This window comes from Branchiostoma floridae, chromosome 11 (genome assembly GCF_000003815.2).
Source record: "Branchiostoma floridae strain S238N-H82 chromosome 11, Bfl_VNyyK, whole genome shotgun sequence".
NCBI lineage: Eukaryota > Metazoa > Chordata > Leptocardii > Amphioxiformes > Branchiostomatidae > Branchiostoma > Branchiostoma floridae.
Genome location: NC_049989.1, coordinates 7,065,255 through 7,090,246, shown reverse-complemented (window position 1 = coordinate 7,090,246; position 24,992 = coordinate 7,065,255). Strand labels below are relative to the sequence as shown.

Sequence of the window (24,992 nt, the reverse complement as noted above, 5' to 3'; positions counted from 1 at the left end):
GGGACGCAGACGGCATCTGCCGACAGTCCCCTATGCTGTACAAAGGCCGACTACGCCCAGACTTCCCTTGCGACTTTTCACGACTTCTGGAGGGACGCCAAACTCACTGACGTAAATATTTGCGTAGACGACGGCGTCTTGCCTTGCCACCGGCTTGTTCTGGCGAAGAATCCCGTCTTCAGGGCCATGTTCTTGACTGAAATGTCGGAGTTCGGAAAGGATGAAATACGTTTGTCAGGAATCCGCATGGCAGAGCTAAGGAAACTTGTCGGCTATCTATACACAGGGGAGGTGGAAGTAGATGGTGAACGGGTACAAGATTTGCTATTGGCTGCAAACATGTGGCAATTCTCTGCCATCCAAACTGCATGTGAAATGTATCTAGACAGTCACTTGGATACATGTAACTGCATCGGGGTTATGGTGCTAGCAAAAGCGGTCTGCTGCTGGACACTGCTAGACAGGGCCAGAAATTTGGTCATCACACAGTTCTCTTCCGCAAAGGAGGATCCCTGTTTCTTGGAACTGGGAGAGAACGAAGTGAAAGAGATACTAGACAGTGAGGAACTCGTGATTAAAAGTGAAGAAGACACTTTCACCGCTGTCTTGAAATGGGTGAACCATAACACACAACAGCGCCTCCCCAGTTTCCCAAGAGTACTGCACTGCGTGAGACTGACACATTTGAGACTGTCCACCCTGAAGAGACTTGCGCAACATCCACTGGTGCTGGAGGCAAACGAATGTTTGGAGATGATCACAAACAGTCAGGTCTACTTGCAGGAAAGAAGGTGCGATCAACAGATGAAAATTCGCCGCTGTGCTACACATGAAATCGTTGTCCTTTTTGGTCAGCAGGACCAAGAGACCCAGAAAGCAGAAGTCTGTGATGTGATATGTTATGATGAAGAGGATGACAGCTGGAGGAAGGTAACACGCATGCCCCAGAAGCTGTCACTGATGTCTGTTACAGTTGAAGGCGACATTGTTTACGTCACTGGTGGGAGTACAGACATTAATAATCCTGAGGGTGTGCAAAGGTGTGCATACACCTACAGCTTCCTCCAGGATACATGGAAGGAGCTTCCTGACATGCATGTTGGGCGCTATGGTCACATCTCTGCTGTGGAAAAGGGGAGACTGTACGTGGTAGGAGGACAACAGAACGGCAAGCCAACCAGTGTGGAAATGTACACAGAAGACACAAACACATGGACAATATGCTGTCCGTGCCCTGATGTTCCCATGACAGTACAAGCATGTGTATCTCATGGTAACCTGTACCTTCTGGGGGGGATGGACCCGACAGACACAGGTCTATTTTCTGAGGAGGGTGAAGACTCTAAGGAAAATGACGGTGAAACCCTAAAATTCAAGTTCTATGACCCAACCTCAAATGTATGGAACACAGTGGAGGATACAGCAGTGCAGGTCAAAGCTGCTGGTGTGTACGGAAACCAAATCCTCATTTGGAAAACTAATGCCACCAGACCCATGTTATACAATCCAGTAAACGGGACCACAGAGAAGCGTCCTGATCATAACAGACTGTCCCATGTGTACACCACTGGGCAGTACGGCAGTTTGTTCCAGTGGTCTTCGGAGTTTCATGACTACCTGTACCGTTACGATGACAGCGGGGAACATTTCCAAGAGTCCGTAACAGATCTGCCATTTTCTGTATGGAACCCTGTTACTGTGACAGTGGACAAACTGTCATTTGGATGGTTTTGCAGAGATCTGGACCTCTTTGAGAGGCAGGAAAGCAACATCTCTATTAAAGAAGGAAAGGCAGCAGAGACAGTTTAGTGAATGGCACCATTAGTTATTTACTTAAGTTTTGTCCAAGGCCATGGTCTATGCCCAAGGATGGACAGTTGGCCTATGTAAGCAAGAAATGTCCAAGGCCATCATGCTTCTGTCTTATGTATACTAGTGTTCAACTCCACAGTAATTATAGTCAATGGAGCCTGTAAACACATTTTTTTCTTACATTACATGTGATCTATTTCCTGTATGAGTAACATGTATAGTACAAATGCAGCTTAGATGCTAGACAGAATTTGGCAACAACCAAAAAGCCAAGCTGTGAAACCCCTGACTGACATGGATAGACCTTGATTATGCAATCTATAGCCTCCTTTGCAGGCCTTCTGGGAGTGGAGACATTCATTTTTGAGGGGAGTGCCTATTCACAATCTTCAACATATGAACTAGGATCTTTTGCTGGGGAGATCGCTTTTTCTTCCCTGCATAAGAATCTGTAGCCTGAGTACCATCCGTATTCTACCGGGGCTCCTTACACTCGCTACCCCTATTTTTTTAGGGAAGTGAGTGTAAGGAGCCCCGGTAGAAATGGGATGGTACCCAGGCTAAAGAATCTGGTCGGAGTCCATATGTTGAAAATCTTTTCAAAAGGTAGTGAAACACAAGATATACATTTATATGTTATTTCTACCATAATGTCTTCTTTTATGATGATACAAAGTGTACTAGATGAATAAAAGTTAATAATTTAAATGCAGTTACATAATGAATGTGCACAGAGCTATTTTATCAATCTAATAACTTTCTCAATACACATTACTGTACAACATACACATACAAGATTGAATTTCACAGAAATTATGGTTAGACCTTTCACGATTAATGATATAAAATCACAATAATGGACATGGAGTATATACAACAGGAGCACTTTCCTGGGACACCATCTCATACACATGGGTTCCTATTGAAGATACATGTGTACTTGTCCAATATTTTAAATATATCTGTACATGTACATGTACTTAACAATATGAACCAGATAGCTACCAGAGAGCACATCAGTAACAACACGTTACCATAAGCACCTTTACACAACACTATTATGTTTCTCCCATTCTTTCCTCCTTTTGCTGAATGTATATTTCACAATCTGTTGTTAGGCATGTCGGTTGCAAAAATAAAAAAAAAATAAATCTGCCTTCTTCACACATTGATGAAGCATCTTGAGCCACATCCCTGCAGTTCTAATGCAGCTGCCTTTCCAGCAGGCAGGCTGCAGAAAGTTGGAGGCGGTCGCTAGTACCTGGAACCTACCCCCATTGAAACTTTCTAGTTTCGGGTCCAGATCTGGTTCAGGTCCAGGTCTGTCACATGTTGAGAGACAGACCCCTTATCATATGCTAGTAGTAGGTTAACACAAGTTCAGCTCTGCCCCATAAGTTTTCTTTTTGTCCTATTCTTATGTTGATATCTAGGCCCAAGAGAAATAATGGGGCAAAGTACATGTAATAATCTAGGTACATGCATCTGTTTTTTTGTTTTAGTCTATGTGTTCAATGTACCAGTTTGAACTTTTTTTGTCCCAGTCCTTAACTGGTCCACTAAGGTTTAGTTTTTGTTTTTACCAATCCAAAGTGATATTCCAGTCCAGTCCAGTCATCCACGCCCAGCCTAGTATCCAGCCATATTATAGCTCCTGATGAGTCTCTGCTGTCCTATCCCAAAGACTCAGGAGCTATAAAGTATAATATGGTTGAGTACCAGGCTAACCCACCCCTATAGTTATGATGCAGGTCCCTGTTGATCTGGTTGTTGAGCCATCTGTTGGCCCAGTGATGCTGCAGCCTGCTGGAGCCTCATCCTCTTCCTGGTGTAATGTTGCCAGTGGAGGACCTGCTGGTCATCTATGAACTTTGTACACTGTGAGTTCACTAACTCCTTCCTGAAGGCTTCATACTGCAGTAGTTCCACCATGTGTAAGCACTGCGGATATCTGGAGAGAGAAGATGTTTGTTTGTATGTATAAACTATAACCTGCTGTTACCAGCACTTTAAGGCATAACATATCATCTATGTACGGTAAGTACAAGATGCATAAGACAGACTGATAGGGTTGATCTACTCACACTGGGAAGGACCCCTACACTAATTAATGTGGAGGATTCTATAGCATACTGGAGGAGTGGCTGCCCTGAAACGTACGACCTCAACTTCATGTCCTATACAAGTGGAGTAAGGAAACTAATGTCGAACTACATGTACCTTTCCCAAGGGAACAAGATTGGGACCTGCACAATTTGATAGCCTGGGTGCCATTTTCGTTAGTTTAGGGCTCCAATACTCCCCATTTCTAACTAGGACGGGAGTATGGAAGCCCCTGTAAACGAACTGATGTCACCAGGTTATGAATATGATCCAAGGACCTCTAGATTCAAGACACCACTAATTCCTACTTACTTAAGATACTTGGCATATTCAGGCTGCTTCCAGTACAGAAGGTACTTCAGGTAGTTGATGAATGTCTGGTCTTTGAAATATCCCCTCTGGGCAAGAACTGCAATCAAGAAAACATGTTACCGGCTATGTATTTTCAAGTGTTAAATATGACATGCCCTTTGTATTCTGTATCATAAATATAAGGTGGCTGTCTAGTAGTTCAATAACATAAAATACCAAATACATTTTATTCATGACCTTTTGTCCTAGCAGCATGTTTCCAAGTAAAACTCAACTTCAAATCCTCATCAATGAACTACATTGTATTTAAGTGGAGAAACTACATGTATCATGTAAATAGTGGTATAAGATTTTGAAAAATACTAAATTCGAGGCAATAAACCTTTTCTCTGATGCACGTTTATGTACACATGAGACAGCGACAGGAATCATAGGTAATATGTCAAAGGTAAAGGTCCTAGGGACATAAACTGCCTTGTCTCAACAATTGTTTCCATTTGCGTAACTATGTCCACAAGTAATTGTCACCTACAAAATGGTGGAATGTTTACATTTTTTTTACAAGAGGCCTGAAGGGCCTTCACCTTTGACATATTTGTACTCAAAATTCCTGTTGCTCACACACAATTACTTGAATCTGCCAAAGGGTTTATGATGGCAAGCAATGTGACAGTAGATGTTAAGTCCAAGCACAGACTCACAGGCATAAACTATGAAAATGTGGAATGCCAGGATCATGTTAACACACTTCAACCTAACAGAATGAAACAACAGATATCTGACATTACATATCTAGTGATGTTTACATACAGTTCAGGTAGTTGGGGTTGGCCAGACACTGCACAAACTCCAGTTCCACCTGAAACCTCAGCTTGGCCTGCTCAGCTGATTCTGTATCAACAATATAAACAACACAGATAAGGGATGAGATTGGGAAATATTAAATCTGATATGAACAGTGTTTTCAGCCAGGTAGGAGTTTTGTTTTAAATTCCTGGCAACATAATATATGACTGAGTGCTGTTAGAAAATACTGTAGCTCTTATCTAACAGTGGTTTAAAGTACAGTCGTTATGATACCGTCTATTTTACACCACAAGAAAAAAAGATTAATTTGTCAACAAAATATTATACCCAATTTTTCGCCCCCCTCCCCCTTCTACCCGGATGCATACGTCTTTTTAGATTCCGTTGTTTGCAAAGCACCTGGGCTTATACCTTCACTAGTTTAACGACAAATCATATTTTACATTAGTAAGATATCGTTTGCATTCAGTATCTAGTTATCTTGGGGAAGAAAACTAAACGATTTTCTCTCACCTTTTCCCCTGCTGGACGCCATGATGGAAACTTTACAAGTCCACATATGTCGCACAATTCTGAAAATTATTTATAAAGATACGTACTATACCATTTTCAGTAAAATTAGAATAAAAAATTTTAAAAGGATAAGTTGAAATGCATTTGTGTTGATTCATGGAAGCAAAACCATTTGATTCAGATTTTTTAAAGTATGTTTTCTTTATAACCATGCAGTATGTACTTCATCCCTATGTGGTCTTCCCATAGGAGAAAACAAAAATGGCGGCGCCCAGACGAGTTGTGCCGATGGCAGTGACTCCGCGGTCTTTCCAGGCCGTGTACGGCGTCGACGTCGATCTGATGGCGACTCTTTCAGAAGAAGAAGTCCGTTGCCTGCTGCCTTGCCTGGTGAGAATGTCACTCTGCGCGGCCATGGACGGTAGCCAGCGCTGGGCCCAGAACCGTAAAACTATCCTGAAGCTCCTCTCTTCACACGAACCAGTGAACTCAATCGTTGCCCTTTTGTCCGTGGACTTCCACGCGTTGGAGCAAGATGCAAGAAAAGAACAAGCAATCAGGTTAGATTTAAGTAGTATCACCAGCTATTGTGATCAGTGCTTGATGCATAATATGTTTTTGAAGTACGCTGGTATGTCATTGTGAAGAAGCGCCAACGTGCGCATCATTATTGTACTGCACGCGATATGCACTTGTATCTATAATGTGTACTATTATTGTAATGCAAACACCAAGAGTCAAAATTGATAGCATATCAGGGAGTTGCCCTTTTATTTTTGTTCAGCACTGTGGCTACAACTTTAATAAGCAGCAGCAGCAATCTCTCGCTCACACTTGAATGCCTGCTCACACACAAATACACATAACATCTAACATTATTTGTCTAATGTTAATCTCATGCATGCACACACACATATATTGTATGGGAAGTCTATGGCTATGGGGCTCATACAGGGTATGGCCAGAGGCGCAGCGCTGTACATCCAGAGGGTGTCACTGTGTCATAACTGACCAACTAGCTGATTGACAAGACTAGACAACAATAAAGAAAATGAGCATTATCAGTAACGTTGTGTATACCATGTATTTTTCTATTATTTCTCAGGTCCAAGTTGGGAGGATCAGAGCTGGAGAGCGCCCTGACGTCCCAGGCAGGCCTGGCCCTGGAGTTTGAGCGCAGCGATGCAGCCAGCCGCCTCCGACTGGTGCTGAGGGAACTGCTCATTCTGATGGGGCTGGTAAATCATGTCTCAAGCATACCACTTCTAGTGCCATATTATTAAAGTGTAATTGTATCTTTAGATTTATAAATCATGCTCATATTCTTATAATCTTAAAATGCACTTGTTCAGGTGTAAACTTAGTCTGTGATTACTTTGCTAGAGCTGGTTACTTTTTTATACTCTCAGTAACATTTACAATTTACATGTATCATAGCATCTGTATAGATACATGTATGTACAGTACTGATGTAGAGAAGTTTATAGTACAGCTGACAGGGCTATGAAGTTTTTGGGCTTATGATCATAGAGATGAAAAACAAATTAATTTCATATGTTGCTTTATTTTGCAGGCGGAGAGCTCAGAAGCAAAGTTCTATGTGCGTCCCTGTGAACTGTTTGAGAGTCAGTCCCATCTGGAGGAGATAGCGGATGTGCTGTGTGTGGCACAGGCTGGTCAGTAGTTTCACAAAATGTACAGTCCAGCCTATACAAGTGGCCTCCTCTACATGTACATGATGACCAAAATGTACAATTAAACTTAAACCTGTTCAAGTGACCACCTCTACATGAAACCACTTTTTGGTTGTCCTGTAGATAATTTTTCCCATTTCCAAAAAATCTTCTATAGTATAGTGACATCCTGTCCACACAGACCAGATTTTATTGCTACCCTGGGTGGTCTTTTTGCACAGGTTTGACTGTAGCAGTTTATTCCAGCTTTGGTGTTACGGCATGTACTGACAGAATTTCATTGCTTTTGTCAACAGAACTTCTTCACATGTTTCTGTACTAAACTCCTTGCGTAACTGTTGGTATTTTAGAACTCCCCACCCTCCTGCCCATCAGCAAGGTAGCAGAGGGGTTACTCAGGGTCAAGAATGGACTGTGGCTGTTAGGCAGGCTGGTCGCCAATGCACCAGATAGCTTCCATGAAGGTAGGATGTCATTGAATATGTTACTACACAGCTTGTTTCCTCTATTTTCTCCTTCCCTTGTTAAGTTTTCTAACTCTTTCCATATGGTACTTATAAGGGCAGCTCCAATCTCGTTTTTTTTTTGGTGAGACTTGAGACTTGTGCCATTTGTTTAAAAGCTCTTTGGTATGGCGTAGTTTGAGGTCAGTCTCAGGGCCTATGGAATGTAAGACAAATACTCAAGTCATTACGACAGTAACATATTATATGATATAAAGATTTTTAAAGCATTGAAGCAAAGTTGTTCAATGCCATGAGTTATAGTACTTGTACATGTAAGGGCTCCCTTGGAAATCAGTTACATTAACTGAAGGGACTCTCCTGAAGATTCATAAATGAATAAATAAACCAAACCATATGTTTTGCCCCCAGTGTCCCTTTCCCTGGTATCTAAGGCCCAGCACCTGGAGGATGACAGTATGGAGGGCAGGCGCAGAACAGCTGTGCTGAGACAGCTGCTTGTCATGCACCCTTCACATGCAGCCACTGTCCGAGGCATGCTGGTAAGCTCCATAAAACAGTCTAGCAGCCTTTAGATGCAGTACATTGTGTCTGCTTTTCAAAATTTCATCTTCATCATTACCAGTAACTTACCTTATGGCAAAGCTAATATACCAGTTCTACACTTAGAGCTGGTAAGTACAAGTTATGCTAGGAGCTGATAGGTTTGAACCTATCACACACATGCAGTCATGCCTCTACTCTTATCAATAGGTATAGTGTATTGTCGGTTGTTCAATGTGCTCTTCTGATACGCAGATATAACAGCTTACAAAAATGTGTACCGTAGGACCCGAAAGATACTGCAGCCCTTAACATTAGTTATAAATCACTGTCATGCAGGGTTGTAGCCAGCTTAAAATCATTTTCCGTCCCCTTGATTTTGAATCTTATCAAGTGCCATCCAGGGGCATATACTCCCTGGAAATTAAATCTAGCACCTTTGAAACTTTATTTCCTGCATTTTGAGGTGTAAGTTTTGCTGGTAGACTTAGCTGTTCAATGGCATTTGTTTTGATGAAAAATTACACAAGGAATACGATATAATATATCGATTTTGTCCGTCACAGAGGACGGAATGGGCAACATTTTTTTCCAACGTTTCGAAGGACGGGTGCTGGCTATAACCCTGATGTCATGTATTAAAAGACTGTCATCCTTCGGTCATAACTTATCTGTTTCCACTGCTTTCGTACCCAGGTAGAACACTGTGCCCTTCCTGACCTTGCTGTGACCTTGACCTTGGACCACCTGAGCCCGGACTCCTGTGACGTGTGCAGTGAGATTGTAGCGTTTGTGAGCGGGGTGCTGCTGGGGAGTGACAGCAGGGTCAGGGCCTGGCTAGCTGCCTTCCTCAGAAATGCTCAGAAGGTAGGGAAAGAGCCATTATTTCACTTAAATAGTACTATTTATCAGCTTTAGCTCAGTTCATCCTCAAACAGATGACACCAGGCTGTCCACAAGTTCCTGTCCAGCATGACAGATTGGAGTTTGTCACCCCGAAGTCCTGTATCCATGTATACCAGCACTCTGACTAAGAGACTAAAGGAAAAAAAAAGATATCTCAAATTGGGACAAATTAGTCTTGATCTAATTTTGACTGAACCCGAGGAAAGAGCAAAGAACTGATATTTAGATGAAATGTTCACTTCTGCAATCCTTTATGCTTATGCTTATGCATATTATTGTTTAGCACCATTAAAATGCCTTCACATACATGTAACCACCAGTCTTTTTTGCTCGCCAGCACTCCCGAGGATGGAACGTCTCCGTCGTGCAGAGACTGCGGAAGACCCTGCTGCAGCAGCTGCAGTCCATCCTGCCCTGCAGGGAGTCCGGAGACGCCTGTATCCCCAGCCAGAGGGCTGTCCAGGCCAGCGCACTGCTCAGGCTCTACTGTGCACTCAAGGGGATAGCTGGGCTCAAGTATGCTCTACTCACTGCCAGAATGAACATATAACTTAGATCTTTTTCCCCATTATTTAGTCTATTGTACAACTTGATGTTTAATGCAGCTTGTACATGTATATGAATCAGTATAGGTTCTGTCATCTTAAAAGCTGAAGAAATTTATTGTATATGCCTTTTTGGTCAAAAGCATGTAAACCCCTGCCAATGTGATCTGGTCATTTTCTATTCGGTCCAAAATCCGGTTCACTGATTTTTTTCAGGTCTGTTTTCTTTTTGCTACACAGCACTAAATTCTGTTATGTATTATGCCATCATTAGATAGTAATTTAGACTGTATGCATATGCAACCTGTTTGTTTTGGATATGAATTTTTTTTTTTTTTGGTGAATGCTGTGTCCTCAGGTTGAGTGAGGAGGAATCCCAGTGCCTGTTAAATGTGATCACCAGTCCTGTACCACGGGTGCCCGCAGGTGACCGGTTACAGTGCCTGTCTCTGTGTGCCCTGCTGGCATCACCACACCTGCTGATGGGCCTGGAGCAGGAAAAACAGGCAGCAGAATGGCTCAAACAACTGGTGAAGGAGACGGCTAGCCTACCACAGTAAGGACACACTAACTTGTACTTCTCCATTGTTTGTTTACTAAGTCTTGTTTGAAATGCCTCTAGATATTCTCTCTCCCTAAACTCTACCTTGTTTCTCTAGTCTTCAATTCTCCAAGTGAAAAGAAAGTTTTTTTTTTCACATTTATGCAGTGTGGTTGACTCCAAACATCTTTACTTCGGAATAGATTTTGCTGAAATTCTCTTGGTAGTAGGAACTACCTGTCAAATGATAAAAGTATAATGTGTTTGCGTATCACATCTGATGTACAATTAGTTCTCCAACATTTCAGCCCCTAACCAATGGTGTGTTCTTGCAGAGGCAGTGCCTCCTGTGGAGAGACCTTACTGTTGGTAGCACTGCACTTCCACAGCAATCAGATAGGGGCCATCACTGACCTGGTGTCCAACACTCTAGGGATGAAGGTGGGTGGAAGAAATTTCATTTGCACCCTTCTTGTGTGACCTTGTAGAAATCTTATTGAAATTGAGTGTATTGTGGTTGAATAAGGGTCAAGATAGCCGAATCGCTGTAAATGTAGCCATGATTATAAAGAATCAAAAGCTATGTTTGTCTGTACTAAGATTTGTAGTCTGTGTTTTTAAATGTATAGTGTATTTTCCAGATCTCCAGCAGAAACTCCCTGGCCAGACTGAAGACAATCTTCACACAAGAAGTGTTCCCTGAACAGGTACAGATCTTCTCAATTTACCAAGAAAAGAAGACTTGCAAAGTACATATGCATAGTGCAAATGCCACTCTGAATTTGTGTTTGTTGTAAAAACTTCAATACCATCAATCATGACATACACTCCCTACATTATTTTCTTTTAACATGTATGTACTAGTTAATGTTAACAAATTTGTACATTGTCTACTTTTGTATGAACTAATGTATTTCTCTGTTCCCCAGGTGATTACAGCCCATGCAGTGACTGTCCCTGTGACCCCCAGTCTGAGCGCCCACAACACCGGGTACCTCCCAGTGCACTGTATCCTGCAGCTGCTCAGGACTAGAGCCTTCAGCAAGCACAGCATCAAGATCAAGGTCAGCAACAAACATCTTAGGACTGATTAGTTTTCTTTGATATGAATTTCTTTATACACATGTACTGGAATGGTAGTTGTGGTGCAAATGTCTTATTATATTTCAGCCATACATAGTATGGTGAAATATATTGTATTCGTAATGTTTCTTTCTTTCTCCTGTCAAATCTTCAAAGTGATTCATCTCCGCCGTTCCTGGACCGAATGACCTGAAATTTGGCACAGGGGTAGAATGGGCCAATACCTTGATGCTTTGTTCTCAGTTTTTTCATATCTGCCTCTAAAATGATTTTATTGAGATTTTTTGGTCAATTTTAGACCAAAAATGTGTATTTTGGCCCCTGTACCCTGGTATTACAACCAAATGAGCTGAAATTTGACAGAGATGTGCCTTAATAATGCCCCCATATAAATTCGATAACACTTTTGGTGTACAGTACAACAAAATGCTTATTTTTGCGATTTTTTTACCAATTTTTGACCAAAAAAGGACACTTTTGGCCCCTGTACCCTGGTATTACAACCAAATGAGCTGAAATTTGACAGAGATGTGCCTTGATAATCCCTTCATATAAATTCAATAACACTTTTGGTGTACAGTACAACAAAATGCTTATTTTTGCGATTTTTTGACCAATTTTTGACCAAAAAAGGACACTTTTGGCTCCTGTACCTTAGTATTGCAACCGAATGAGCTGAAATTTGACACAGATGTGCCTTGATAATCCCTTCATATAAATTCAATAACACTTTTGGTGTACAGTGCAAGAAAATGCTTATTTTTGAGATTTTTGGCCAATTTTTGACCAAAAAAGGACACTTTTGGCTCCTGTACCCTGGTATTACAATTACATGACCTGAAATTTGGTATAGATAGGCATTAGATACTTGGTAACAAGATTCAGGTAAAATTTTTGACATAAACAACTTTAAAATGATTAATTTTGGCACTTTTCTGAGGGGAAATTTGTTTTCTTTTGGCCTCCTGACGTGACCTTCCGTGACCCCGCACAGAGCCACATCTGTGCGCGTCAGCCGGAGAGTTAATTGAATCAAAGACCTAGCCAATCAGCGAAGAGGAGGCCAAAGGCTAATTAATATTCATAAGCGGGGCCTCATGATCCCGTATATAGCAGTGTTCCCGCCAGGGGGAGCGAAGCCCGCCTAAGGCTCTCGCATTTTAGACTATTCAGAAGGCTTTATATTGTATCAGTTCTTAGGGGCATATCTATGATAATCGCAGCAGTCACTTAACTTCTCTTCAGGAGTTTAGCGTAACACTATTTCAGGTCAAACCGTCAAAGGCAACTAAAAACAAACTTTAACGGTACTGAGTTCAACAGTACTTACAACTTGTTATCCGAAGTTGAAACGCTAGCGATGGTATTTTCGCTGCGCTGTTAGCTCCGTGCGACTGTTGTTGACGGTCTTATAACGGTATATTTTGCACCCCTGTACCCTGGTATGAGTAACATTTGGTATAGATAGGCATAAGATAGTTGGTAAAATGATCCAAGCAAACTTTTTGGCATAAAGTACTGTAAAAGGCTTAATTACAGCACTTTTTTTAGGGGAAATTGGTTTTCTTTCGTTCTCCATGCCATGACCTTTCGGACGTTCACCCCACAGAGCCGACATCTGCACCTGCGTCTAGCCGGCAGGAAGAGTTAATTCAATTAATGGTTCAGCCAATCAGCAAAGAGGAAAGCGAAGGCTAATTAATATTCATAAGCGGGACCACACAATACGTTAACTTGAAGACTCAGGCCGTACAGACTTCTCGCCAGGATTTTTTCAAAGCGTCGGACAGGGGTCCGGGGGCCGCCGAATGTCCCTGGCGGGGTCCAAGGGCAGGGCCACTGTGGGGGGGACCCAGGTGGGCGAAGCCCCCCCCGGAAGCTCTTGCATTTTAGACTATTGAGAAGGCTTCTTTTATCAGTTTTTTTAGGGCCATATCTACGATAATCGTAGCAGTCACCTACTTCTCTTCAGCAGTTTGACTTTAAAATATTTCGGGTCAAACCTTCAAAGACAACTAAAACCTCATAAACAACAAACTTTACTTAGCTCAACAGTATACAAAAATATTGTACGGGTTGCCATCCTTAGTTGAAGCGCTTATTTATAGCGCTAGTATCTTCGCTGCGCCGTTAGCCGCCGTGCGACTTTTGTTGACGGTCTGATATCCCTACGTCGCCGCCTCGCTGATATTCCCACGGACATGTTTCAAGAAAAATACCCAGCAAAAAACGCTGTTCTGCGTCAAATTCTATTCTATAAAACATGTGGGACTCAGTGTTACAGTCTAAATATTTTGTAGAAGCACCGCTGTAGGAAAGAAGGTCCAAGCAATGTAAAACATCACGTAGCATGAAGTTCGCTGTCAACTGGCACACAGCACATGACTGTTTGAAACTCTAAGTCTAATCAACAGCCGTGTTTGATTGATAGCCGGCGGTCCTTTGATGAAGTCGGCGAAAGGTGCGTTAGTTAGAAAATCTGCGTTTAGTTTTGATACGTAATTATAAGTTAGACAGTGGCGAGAATGATTATTTTCTCATCAATATTTCTCTTCAGAATTATTTGAACTTAATTGTACATGTAAACAATTGGCTTACCTGTGCAATGTTTATATGATTAATGATCAGTGTACTGAAATCATGTGTAACGTATGGCTCCTAGTCAATAGATCAGCATTTTCTCTATAGTGACCACCTGTCTATAGTGGCCACATTTCCTAGTGCTGTTGTTGTTTGACATAAACTTTGAACATTTAAATTGTAAGTAACTTTAAACTGCCAGAGTTTCAGCCCAATAAAACACTCTCAGCGCCAGGGTATGAACATACTGACCAGACAGACGAAAATAAATCCTCGAACAAGGTTCAATCGTATCTTCCGGGTCTGGCAGGAAGTTGTTAAACTAAAATAAGAATAGGCTCGATGGCTGATTGCATACAAAGTAAAACAGTTTAACAGTTTTACAGCTTGAAGAAAACAAACGCTCCTACAGTACCTGCACCTGCTTGATAATTATTAAATCGTATGCCCTACTTGAATAAAAAAAGTTCACTGCAATAATAAATGTACCAACATCACAAAGAGCTTATACTTTTTTAAACTTACACCTAGTTATCGTACTGAAAATTGTTAATGACATTACATGAAGTCATTCAACAATTTTCAGTCATGATGAAAATTTTCTGAATGGAAGGTGTGATTATTGTCATTTTCTGAAAAATAGAAGCAAGCTCTGTTTTTACCTGGAATCAATTCACAATACCAGTCCACTTTGGGGGATAATGTACTGTTAAGATGATGTTCCATTTTTGCGCAGGGGTGATTTGGAACAGTCCAATGTTGCGTGGGAAGGGGTATGGCTGAAATATGCTGTATTTGCTCTTAAGCAAATGTCGGCCTTTCTAGTTACTTTATGTGTTATTACTAATTAGTATTTAATTTGTTGTACTCATCAGTTCTGTAGTTTTCTCATTTGTGTTAAAACATTTAGTTTCATGCCATGCATGTGCCAAAGTTACTTTTCTTGAAGAATCAATAAAAAAATCATTTATGAAAAAGAAATATCTTATAACTGTGATGTGTGTAGAATTTACAACAATCATGTTACTGACAAACTCACCAAGAGGTTTTCATTTTTGTGGGGCAGATAGTTGTGATCTGCTTTCTCACATTCAAACCCCGTGATACTATGAAGAAGAAAAAAACTGATACTCTAATATGTTGATAAACGCCCTTCAATTCTTAACACCAGATTTTATACAGTTTATGAGTTCCCTGCTTTGTTTCCATTTGTTAACATACTTATGGTGATACTTTGATATGTTCCACGAAGGACTGGGTTGTCCACCAAGTTTACGAGGCAAGTGCCCCTCTCCACCCTCTCCTACCCCCTCTCATCGAAACCTACGTGAACACAGTCTTCACCCCTGGTGCCAAGGGGGCAACCAGTGAACCAATCGCGTTGTCAGAAATTGACGTCATCTTCCCCGGCGAGGACGCCATGGCAACAGATAAACAGTGGAGCGTTGCGACACGGCTGCTGATGCTGTACTACCTGCTGCTGTATCGTGACCACTGGCTACAAAACTGTCGAGCCGGCAGCATGAAGGTTCCACAGGAGTATCCCAGAATGCTCTACACCAGGCTTCCCATCATGCAGCTGTTGCAGGAAGCTCACAGGAACCAGCAAGACTACCTAGGTCTGTCAGACATTTACTGCATTATTACTGTTAACTGTACTTCTTGAATGATATTTCATTGAAAACTGGCAGTTACACTTGAGTATCGCCTGGAATTTGGGGGGAGAAGATGATCAAATAATATCATTTAGGCAAATTAGGACCTTACTAGTATTTGCAGAATTAATGAGAAACATTATACTTGTAAAGGTTAACATCATTTGGCAAATGTGTGAGGTCAAAGAACCCTAGTTGATAAGTTGTTCATTTTTTTCCCCAGGTCTGTACCCATCATTGTTACGACTACTGGTGACCCATTTCCCCCATCTGTGCCTGGTGTCAGCGTGGCTCCAAGCAGACGTGGAGTCCCTGGGTGTGGGACCTCTCCTCAAACTCAGGATGCCGTCACAGGAGCAGCTACGGCAAGGTGAGCAGGTTACAGGAGTCATGTACATCTGTCTGTATTCATGAATGGTTGACCTCGGAGTCCATGTACCATACATGTGTGTGGAAATTTGGTATATATTGTAGCATGATTGTTTCAGTGAAAGTAAGAGTGACGTTTGGAAACATAAATGCCTATGAATGATGATATCTCCTATAACTGCAGGTACATGTAATTGCATTATTGTTAAACGTCCCCCTTATCTGTTATAGCTGTTACTTCATGGACTGATGATTTTCAAAGTGTACATTTTCCCAACAGTTATACCATACTAGGACATACATGTATATATTGATCTCCATTTTTCCCTCGCCAGCCCTGTCAGAAGTGTTTGTGAACCCAACCAGAACGATGCTGCTGCTGCAGCAGTTGTCGCAGCTGCAGCCCCTGCAGCAGATGGAGTATGCTGCAGCGCTGGTCAGCACCCTGCCCCTGTACCTGCAGCAGCCTGTCCCCAGGAAGGTGTGGCAGCTGGTGTGCCAGGTCTGGGAGAGTCTCAGCACCATCATGCCCAGGAGGTAAGTTAACAAATAGTACCTTAAAAAAATTATGGCTCTTAGTGTGCAGCTGTTGGCACACCGGTGCACCAAATCCGTAGGCGTTTTGGGCACCCTTTTTGACAGATTAGCTGTCACTCCACTGTGATAGTGGGTATTTTGTTTAAAGTGCCTTACCCAAGGGCACGAGGTCGGCACATGGCGAGTATCGAAGTCGGACCTACTATAGTAGTACCATTAAGCCTGTCATAACCTGTGACTCGGGGATTAATTTTTTTCCTGTAGCATAGATCTACATTAAGGGTTATTTAAGTCCTTCCCACACCACAAGTCATGGTACATAAGTTGGTGCCCTCCTCCGTTTCTATAGCCCTTTGGCCATGCACCTGTGCATCATTATAAAAAAAGAAGATATACATAACTATATGAGCTATGCAGAAATACATGTGTATTACTCTTTACGTTCCTGTAATTCATTTATGTAATACATGTATGCATTTGTTGACACTGTCCCATATTTCTTTTCCTTACCAGGCTACGTACATTGACAGTCAACGCCATGCAGATAAGACAGATGGGGATGCCAGCCCGAGCACTGACTCATGACGACATAGCTGAGGACCCGCTGGCTGTTCTAAGATGTGAGCCAAGTGTCTTCAGGTAACATGACCACTACAGTTTTGTTGCATTTACTTAGAACATCAAAGTGTGAGGCCTAACCAGTCTGAACCTGCAGGGTAGGGCCGCTTGGAAGAGCGGTGTGAAGACTAGTCGACTGCTGCTAACCCGTCTCAGGGATGATCAAATACTGGATACTACAGTTTATGTCAGTTAATTATACAACGGATTACTGCTCACTTCTGTTAACTGCACGGAATCCCAAAATCCCAAACTGCTATGGTCTAGCTGGATTACTTCACACTGTTGCACCACCCGGATGATGATAATCACAATATATGGTGGTAAGTAGGGTTAATTAAACGTGAACCTAATAAAAAAGTAATAAATCTACTTCATGTACACTGTTTTAGAGATGGATCCTTGACATTTCGTTTTCCTCAGGTGCCCTCCACTGGTGGGGATCCTACTCCAGGTGCTGCATGCCTACCTGTCCATGTCAGGGTCGTACCTGGATGCACACCTGGCCTCCACAGCGCAGGTGCAGAGAGAGAAGGGCACAGGTGGCACAGGTGAGACAGAACGTGAGGAGCTGAAGTCTGCCCTGCTGATGGCCCAGGACAGTGCTGTGGTACAGATACTACTGGACATGTGTGCAGCTGACAAGGACAAGGTGAGGAGATGGAGATTATGGATGAACCCAGGGGCATGTGTGTGCAGCACATGGGTACTAATCACCAAACAGATCTATCAGTGGCATGTTGGATATTACCTTGCCAGAGATAGATCTGCTTGTAGATTAACTAAGTCCAGTCATGTTCATTATTTGGCTTGCACTCTGCATTACTCAGAGTCATCCAATCATCCCATCATGTAAAGAGCGCTGTTGTCTCTTGCATCCTCTCAGTTGTCAGTCAGACTTATGACTGTAGGTGTAAGTGAGCCTGATCACCCCCATGTAACCTCCATTTGGTACCTCCAGAAGTTGAAAGTTCACCAGTCGCCCACAATTCCTTGAGGTGCATGCAGACCAGTCTAATTTTTTTTAGCATTACTGTAGTGTAACCACCCCCAGAGCTTCCAGCTTTGAAATGGAGTCCAAAGGGTCATATGGCATGTGGTCAAATGAGTCCAAAAGAACTTTTGCTAGAGACAAGTTTCTTTGAATAAAAGTGCATCTTGCTCCCAAGAAATTTTTTTTACATAATGGTCACCTTATTATTAGACCTTAACGTCATATCAAGGTGTGACCAACTAGAGGTCTTTTTCCTAGGTCAGAACCATGATGATTGAGACCAGCTCAGTTTGCAGCACATTGTTGTTTCCTACTGCAGGACCATGGCTGGAGTCTGGGGGAGCTGCGTGAGATCAGGTGTCTGGTCTGTAGTCTGCTGCATCAGATGTTCATCTCCAACCCCAACCTCACCAAACTTACACACTTCCAGGTAGGAGAGGTTTATACTTGTGTTCCCTTGCATGAACCCATGTCATTATTCCTTTGTGGTGCAGACATCATGCAGATATCACATCATCACCAGAAACAACATTTCTCTGTGACCATTCAAAGATAATTTCAAAATGTTTGGCAATGTGATGACATTGTACAGAGTCTACAGACTCTTGTCAGTTTATTTTTGCTTTTAACAGTTGTTGTTATTTTAGCACATATGTCCAGGTCAGTATTCCAAGATGCCATAATGGCCTATGCAATTATGCCATCTTTTTGTAATTGGGTGAATGGGAAATGGTTTAGGTATTCAGATTTCTATGCAATTCCCCAAATTATGGAATTGGTCGTCATGCAATTAGTTGCATGGTTTCTACTGTAAAAACTATACACAATGAATAGTTAGAATTTCTAGCTGCCATTGGGCTATAATCAGACAGTACTGTTGTTTTTTATTGGCCGTATTCTCTTGTTTCTCCAGGGTTACCCCACAGAGCTGTTACCAGTGACAGTTGCAGGAGTGCCGTCCATGCACATCTGTATGGACTTCATCCCAGAGCTGCTGTCTCAGCCTCAGCTGGAGAAACAGGTAACAAATGATCATGACAACATTTGGAACCTTCACTTACATGTACAAATGTACTGTAGACCAGTCACTCAAGCAAATTACTGCAGCTATCCATTCAAGTGGTCAAGTTGAAAGCTCAAAAGAAAAATGTGTCATTGTTTTCTTCTAAGGAAAGAACATTTTTCTATTTTCTAGCACTTGAGTCATATTGTGATTGACTAGAATATGTGCTTAGCACGCTACACACTTTTAAAACATAAAGAAGGACTATAAAAAATTAATGACAACATTCACTGCACAAAAACAAGAATTTCTGGCAATTACTGGTTTCTTATACTACCGTGGAACTTGACATGTCCGGGTCGTATAAACGAATTTCTAGCCACGGTGTGTCCGGTGCCGAATATCCCCAATCATTGCCGGACACGGCCATGTCCGGTAGTTCGCGGTACCCGCACACTGCGTGTCTTGAAAAGTGTTTGAGCGAAGGGGTAACGTGTATTCAAGTGATAATTGCTATCAATGCTTTTTAAAAGAAAATGGTACGGAAAACAGTATAAAAGTATCCCTGGAATAAAGAAACGAAAAAGTTTTATCTCTGTATCTTATTTCTTGCATTAACAAAGCTTATGATCCTGATAAAATGTTAACGTGTGTATATTCAACTTACGGTACCGCAGAGTGACTTTAGAAATGACAAAGTTTGCCCATGCAGCATGAATTATAAGATACTACAGTGCAACAAAATGTTTGACAGTTGAACATGTCTATTTCGTAACATTCTGTTCGGTTTGCTTATTTACTGGTCGTGCGGGAAAAGGCGCGTTACTGGTTCTAAACATGCACGTTCCAATTCTGTGAATAATGTCCGATACGGCAGTAGCATCTTACAGCGAATTTGAAAGTTTGTTAAACTTTTGGGATTGAGATACCCATGGATTAAAATCTACAAGCTACAGTATATTAGAAACAAGGCACCCCCTCCCTCCAATACACATGTAATGTTTTGTTTTGAAAACATGGCGTCGGTATACGTACGCGACACGCCTGTCTTACTGGCTACAAAAATCCCGCCATTCCCCAAAAAGGAAAAATGCATACATATATATTGAAACTAAATGTAAGGGTATGATTGTCTAGCTATCCGGCCAGACACAGGGTGATTATTCTATTTGATGGAAGGATTTCTGCAAACACAAAGACAAACAATTTCTACCAAAGCCTATGGAGCTTCTGTGATAGGTTTATTTATGATATATAACGATACACGACAAGCTCATGTTAGTGAACTAGAAAATAAGACATACAATTAGTCTGTAACAAAGGTTTTCAAGATACACAAATGAGATTAAAAGGAGCCTAAGGCTGGGTCCCCTTGGTTTATATAAACAGAAAACACACACGCGTAGGGTAGATAATTGAATGTGTTCTTTGTCAGGATATGCAAGAACGTAATACATGTATATATGGATGCATTGTACGACAAACAAATGTCTTTTTTTTCTGGCAGGGTAGTTAATAACTATATGCACGTCGGGGCCCTTAGCCTGATTCGTAACGTTTTTATACTTTGTGATTAATCTAGTTGGACCAAGGAGGTTATAGTTCAATATTGTAGTAGGATAGAGTAAAAACGTTACGTTTATTATCAAAGTGATGTCTGAAACCGTAAACAATTACAGCTGCACTTTGCCACCTAGTACCGTGGGTATTGTTTGACTGCCTGTATTGTTTGACAGTCTGTGAATTGCGACCATGTGACAAAAAGCTAAATTCAGCTACAATAGACTTTTCGACTTACTTTGTTTGTCTACATGCAAATACGCATAAATCGCAGCCAATTGTATTTCACATAGCAGTTGGGTAGACCAATCAGCACACGTGTTGCGATTTTCAAATCTTTCAATCCCATCTTTCAGTTGGCATTCGGAGATGGCCTAATGTTTCTGTAAGGTAGTGCTTTCACCCAGCTCCTATCCCGATAGCAAAATATTTGTATGCGCGCTAGACGGCCCCATGGCCCGTGAACAACGAGAGTTTGGAAATACTGTACGTCAAGACCGGACACTATCTTGCTGTGGAATTGCATTCAACTACCAATGCCATGGGACCTAGTTCTGTTTAAAAGGGTAACAACCGGTGCACCGAAGAGCCCAGCTGTTGTTTTGTGTGGTTTGAGTTTCAGCAAGAAAGGTCTTTGTCACTACGTCGAACGCGAGAAGGGCTAGCTGCTGCCGTTTCACGATGGACTGAATACTACCGTTATGCGAACTTTACAAGCCCGTGTTCCTGACTAGCATCGGTTTGTGTAGAAGACCGCCTGGACAACAGAATTTGTGAGAGCAGGAATGCAGAAATCGAGAGATCTACAGGAGTTTATGTCAACAAATTGGAAACGGCTACACAGTTAGTTGGGCGACTGCTTATGAAAATAGTGAAGACGCGGATTCTAGTGACCTATGAAAGCAGACCGACAAATATTTGAAAGCGAAAAGAGCGACGGAGCCCACCAGGAGCAATACAAAATAGTTTAAAAAATGAAACAAAAAAGAAACAAAGTTAATTCACATTTTGAAAGAATAAAGGAAACTTATACAAGCTACATGGGAAGGGGATGGGAGGGTAAATCCTGGGTCGGCAGGGGTGGTAAAACAACACTGTTTTTAATAACAAAGGGTGTAATGAACGCGCTCTAGTCGAGGTAGATAATTAGGTGATAATTGCCCGGTAATTTATGCAAAGAGCATCCGTGCGGCTCGGCCCACGTGTCGGGTGTCCGGGCATATAGTCATAGAGAAGTATTTCGGCTAAATGCGCGGTCAAGCACGGGTCATAGACACGTGCCGGACACAAAGTGGTTCGTTTACGTGCATCCTCGGGTGTGCCAGTTGCCCGGACAGGCATCATGTCCGGTTCGATACGTACCGTGAATGTCCGAACATTTCAGGTTTCTGGGTGCATGCCCAGGAGTTTCCACCACGTAAACTCGGCTTTTCAAGCAGTGATTTCCATGATTCTGACCACCATTGTTAACACGGCTAGCTTTAAATTTCTATTGGTCCCTTTAACGGTGTTGCCATCTATTCCCCTACAGTTTCTCATGTTCTTGACTTGTTGTGTCTACCTACAGATATTTGGTATCCAGCTGACCTCCCACCTAGCCCACCAGTTTGCACTTCCCCGGATGCTCAGCCTAGCAAGACTGGCCGTCAACGTCGCTTCAACGCTCATGACAGGTATTGTTCTGTCATCAATTTGTTGCCATGGTTGTGTCTAAAAGGGGAGTTTTCTATGTACAGCAAATAAGAGCTTAGTGCAATAAGAACTCCAGCATTGTTGATGGCTTAATTTCAAGTGCTTACAGAAAACAGGTATATTCAAGGTGATTACAGAAAACAAGTAAGGTTTCCTTCAGAGTTGGCCTGACCTCATTATCACCTCCATCTTTAATGTTTACAAAACAGTTTAGTATCTTTACATACTGTTTATCCTTCTCCCTGCTAAGGGCACTTACTTGTATTACACTGTTTGTAAGTAGAGTGATGATGGCTAAGTGTTTACTAGGATTCAAAGGTTCTATCCTTTTCTCCCTGTACAGTTCTCCCGAGTGATTCCCGTCAGAAGTTCTGCCTGGCCACGCTGCCTGCCCTGGTGCGGATCTGCCGTGCCTTCCCTCCCCTGACCCAGGATGTGGTGTCCATACTGCTGCAGCTGGCACAGATCACGGCTTCATCCTCGCCTGGCAGCTCCTCTCCACAGTCTGTGGGTGAGTAGTGACATGTGGATGTGTGTGTGTATGTGTGTGCATGTGTTGGTATGTATTTGGATGTGCATGTGTGTGAATTAGTATTCATGTGTGAGTTAGTATGTGTTCACTGTGAGTTGGTGTGTGTGTGTTGATGTGTGTGTGTCTGTGTGTGTGCGTGTGTGTGTGTGCTTTGTGTATATTTGTGTGTGGATATTTTTTTTTTAAACGAACAAATGTAACTACAAAATGCATCCATGTTGAATAAAAGTCATATGTTCAAAATTCCCTAAAACTAATATCCTTGCCGACTGCAGAATGTTTTGTTTTTCATCACTGCAATAATATCATCATATCTTTTCTCCACACAGACGATACATCATGGGAAGAGCTGGAGAGAGGTCAGAGGTCAGGCCAGGTCCAGTACGCTCCCCTGGACACAGCTATACAGTGTGCTGTCACACAGCTGATTGCTGTAAATATATGAGGCTATAATCACATGTACAACATGGTGAATGGCCTTACTATAACATAGTAAGACTAAGAAGGAAGAGAGAAGTGTATGTTTAGTTTGAAAAAACTGTGCAAACTATTTATGTTTATAATAGGAAATGCAGTAGGCAAAGGTATAAACTTGACTTGCATTCCATGATATTCTTTAGTTTTGTGCAGACTGGGCCCTCTTGGTATATGTTTAAAAACATTTCATTTCTTAAAGAACGTTCCAATCTGAAGTATGTTGTTCAAAAGAATATTGTGAGCTGTGTATGTTGTATATAAGATATATGCTTTGTAATAATAAACAAGTGGACATGACTCAGACCTCATACATATATCTTGACCTTTCATTTTCAAGATGAAGAAAGGTGGAATCCAGCAATGTCCTTGTCAATTTGACGTTTCCAATGAACTCAAAATCATAGCAGACTATAGGATCTGACCACTTGTCTTTTTTCTTTCCAGTTGACCTCAGACTGAGGCGACATTAGGCTCTTTCATTAGCTTATATTGCTGTGCTACAGTTTGCTTATATATCCTTCTTTTACATGCAGAGGTTGATAGCCTTGGTACTACTATCCGGATAGTAGTTAAATTTGCTCTGATGTTTATTATACACTATATACAGCCTTTTCTCTGCTACTCTGTCAGGGAACCTTGACATTTCTAACATCTGGAATCATCCAAATTTTGCACAAGGGCGCTGATTGGTCCCTACACATGAGCGAATTAGGGAATGGGTTCGAGCCCTCATTCGAACACGCCATCAAACACCCCAAACGCCCTTCGTCTGCTTGGTGTTAGAACACCTGTTCGACTAAGTACTCCAGAACCCATTCCTTAATTCACTCAATAACACAACCACCAAAAGATTTGAATGTACAATTCCCCAGACAGGTAGCAGAAGTGAACTACTACCCGGATGGTACCCAGGCTAGAGGTTTGACCCTTGAAACTAATGCCTGATGCTCCTCATACACGGGGCTGCTGGCTTCACCTCACCATTCAAAACAATGATTACAATCTCGTAGACGTCCTGAGCTGGGGTTGCCACTTAGATCAACCAACACCCCCACCCCTGCTATGGGTCAATGGAACGTGATCCATATGGCCAATCAGTGGTACTGCCTGTACTATAGAGTCACCATGTAAGCACAAGCGCACGAGAGATGGAACAGAAGGACCAAGCTGAACACTAGAAGTGAACACATGCAGAAGATAGCCACCAACATGAAGAAGAAGGGACAAACACTTGGAAGAAGAAGCACACAAGTCATCATCAACCAGCTAGTGAGTGGCCACACCAGACTCAACTCCTATCAAAACTGGATGAACCCTGAAATCTCACCTAGCTGCACTAACTGCGGTGCTGTGGAGACCACCAACCACTTCCTGTACCACTGCCCTCGCTATGAAAAGGAAAGACAACACATGCTGCTAGAAGTGGAGAACATATATGAGACATACAACACAGCAGAGGACAGCAGAGACACGGACATCACCACGCTAGCTGGAATGAGAGAAGACCTTTCAGAAGGAATCAACAAACAGATGTACATGGCCTTCTCCCAGTACATTGAGAGTACACACCGTTTCGACGTACTCTCCTAGAAACTCCTCCAGCAACTCTCAAGCACAAGGAACCAAGAGTTAAAAACCAAGAGAGACTATTG

At 42.1% G+C, this 24,992-nt stretch overlaps 3 protein-coding genes across 3 annotated transcripts; 2 read left to right on the top strand and 1 right to left on the bottom strand.

Annotated features, from left to right (window-relative positions):
• The first annotated feature begins 6 nt into the window (after positions 1-6).
• Positions 7-2,072, top strand: LOC118425798 (kelch-like protein 3). The gene has a single exon (XM_035834889.1). It carries the CDS (start codon positions 187-189, stop codon positions 1,807-1,809), a length of 1,623 nt encoding a protein of 540 aa, XP_035690782.1. The 5' UTR covers positions 7-186; the 3' UTR covers positions 1,810-2,072.
• Positions 2,073-2,485: 413 nt separating this feature from the next.
• LOC118425799 (mediator of RNA polymerase II transcription subunit 31-like) lies at positions 2,486-5,695 on the bottom strand. The gene is made up of 4 exons (XM_035834890.1): positions 5,548-5,695; positions 5,038-5,118; positions 4,228-4,324; positions 2,486-3,763 (listed from the first exon to the last, which is right to left on the bottom strand). The coding sequence occupies exons 1-4, from the start codon at positions 5,591-5,593 to the stop codon at positions 3,553-3,555; spliced, it is 435 nt and encodes a 144-aa protein (XP_035690783.1). The 5' UTR covers positions 5,594-5,695; the 3' UTR covers positions 2,486-3,552.
• Positions 5,696-5,760: 65 nt separating this feature from the next.
• On the top strand, positions 5,761-23,750 carry LOC118425797 (integrator complex subunit 2-like). Its single transcript, XM_035834888.1, has 21 exons — positions 5,761-6,107; positions 6,653-6,785; positions 7,121-7,223; positions 7,592-7,705; positions 8,117-8,247; positions 8,945-9,115; positions 9,492-9,670; positions 10,058-10,255; positions 10,576-10,681; positions 10,882-10,947; positions 11,170-11,304; positions 15,156-15,522; positions 15,782-15,928; positions 16,263-16,464; positions 16,978-17,103; positions 17,506-17,734; positions 18,396-18,506; positions 18,990-19,097; positions 22,207-22,312; positions 22,675-22,842; positions 23,193-23,750. Exons 1-21 carry the CDS (start codon positions 5,809-5,811, stop codon positions 23,306-23,308), a joined length of 3,315 nt encoding a protein of 1,104 aa, XP_035690781.1. The 5' UTR covers positions 5,761-5,808; the 3' UTR covers positions 23,309-23,750.
• Positions 23,751-24,992: the final 1,242 nt, after the last annotated feature.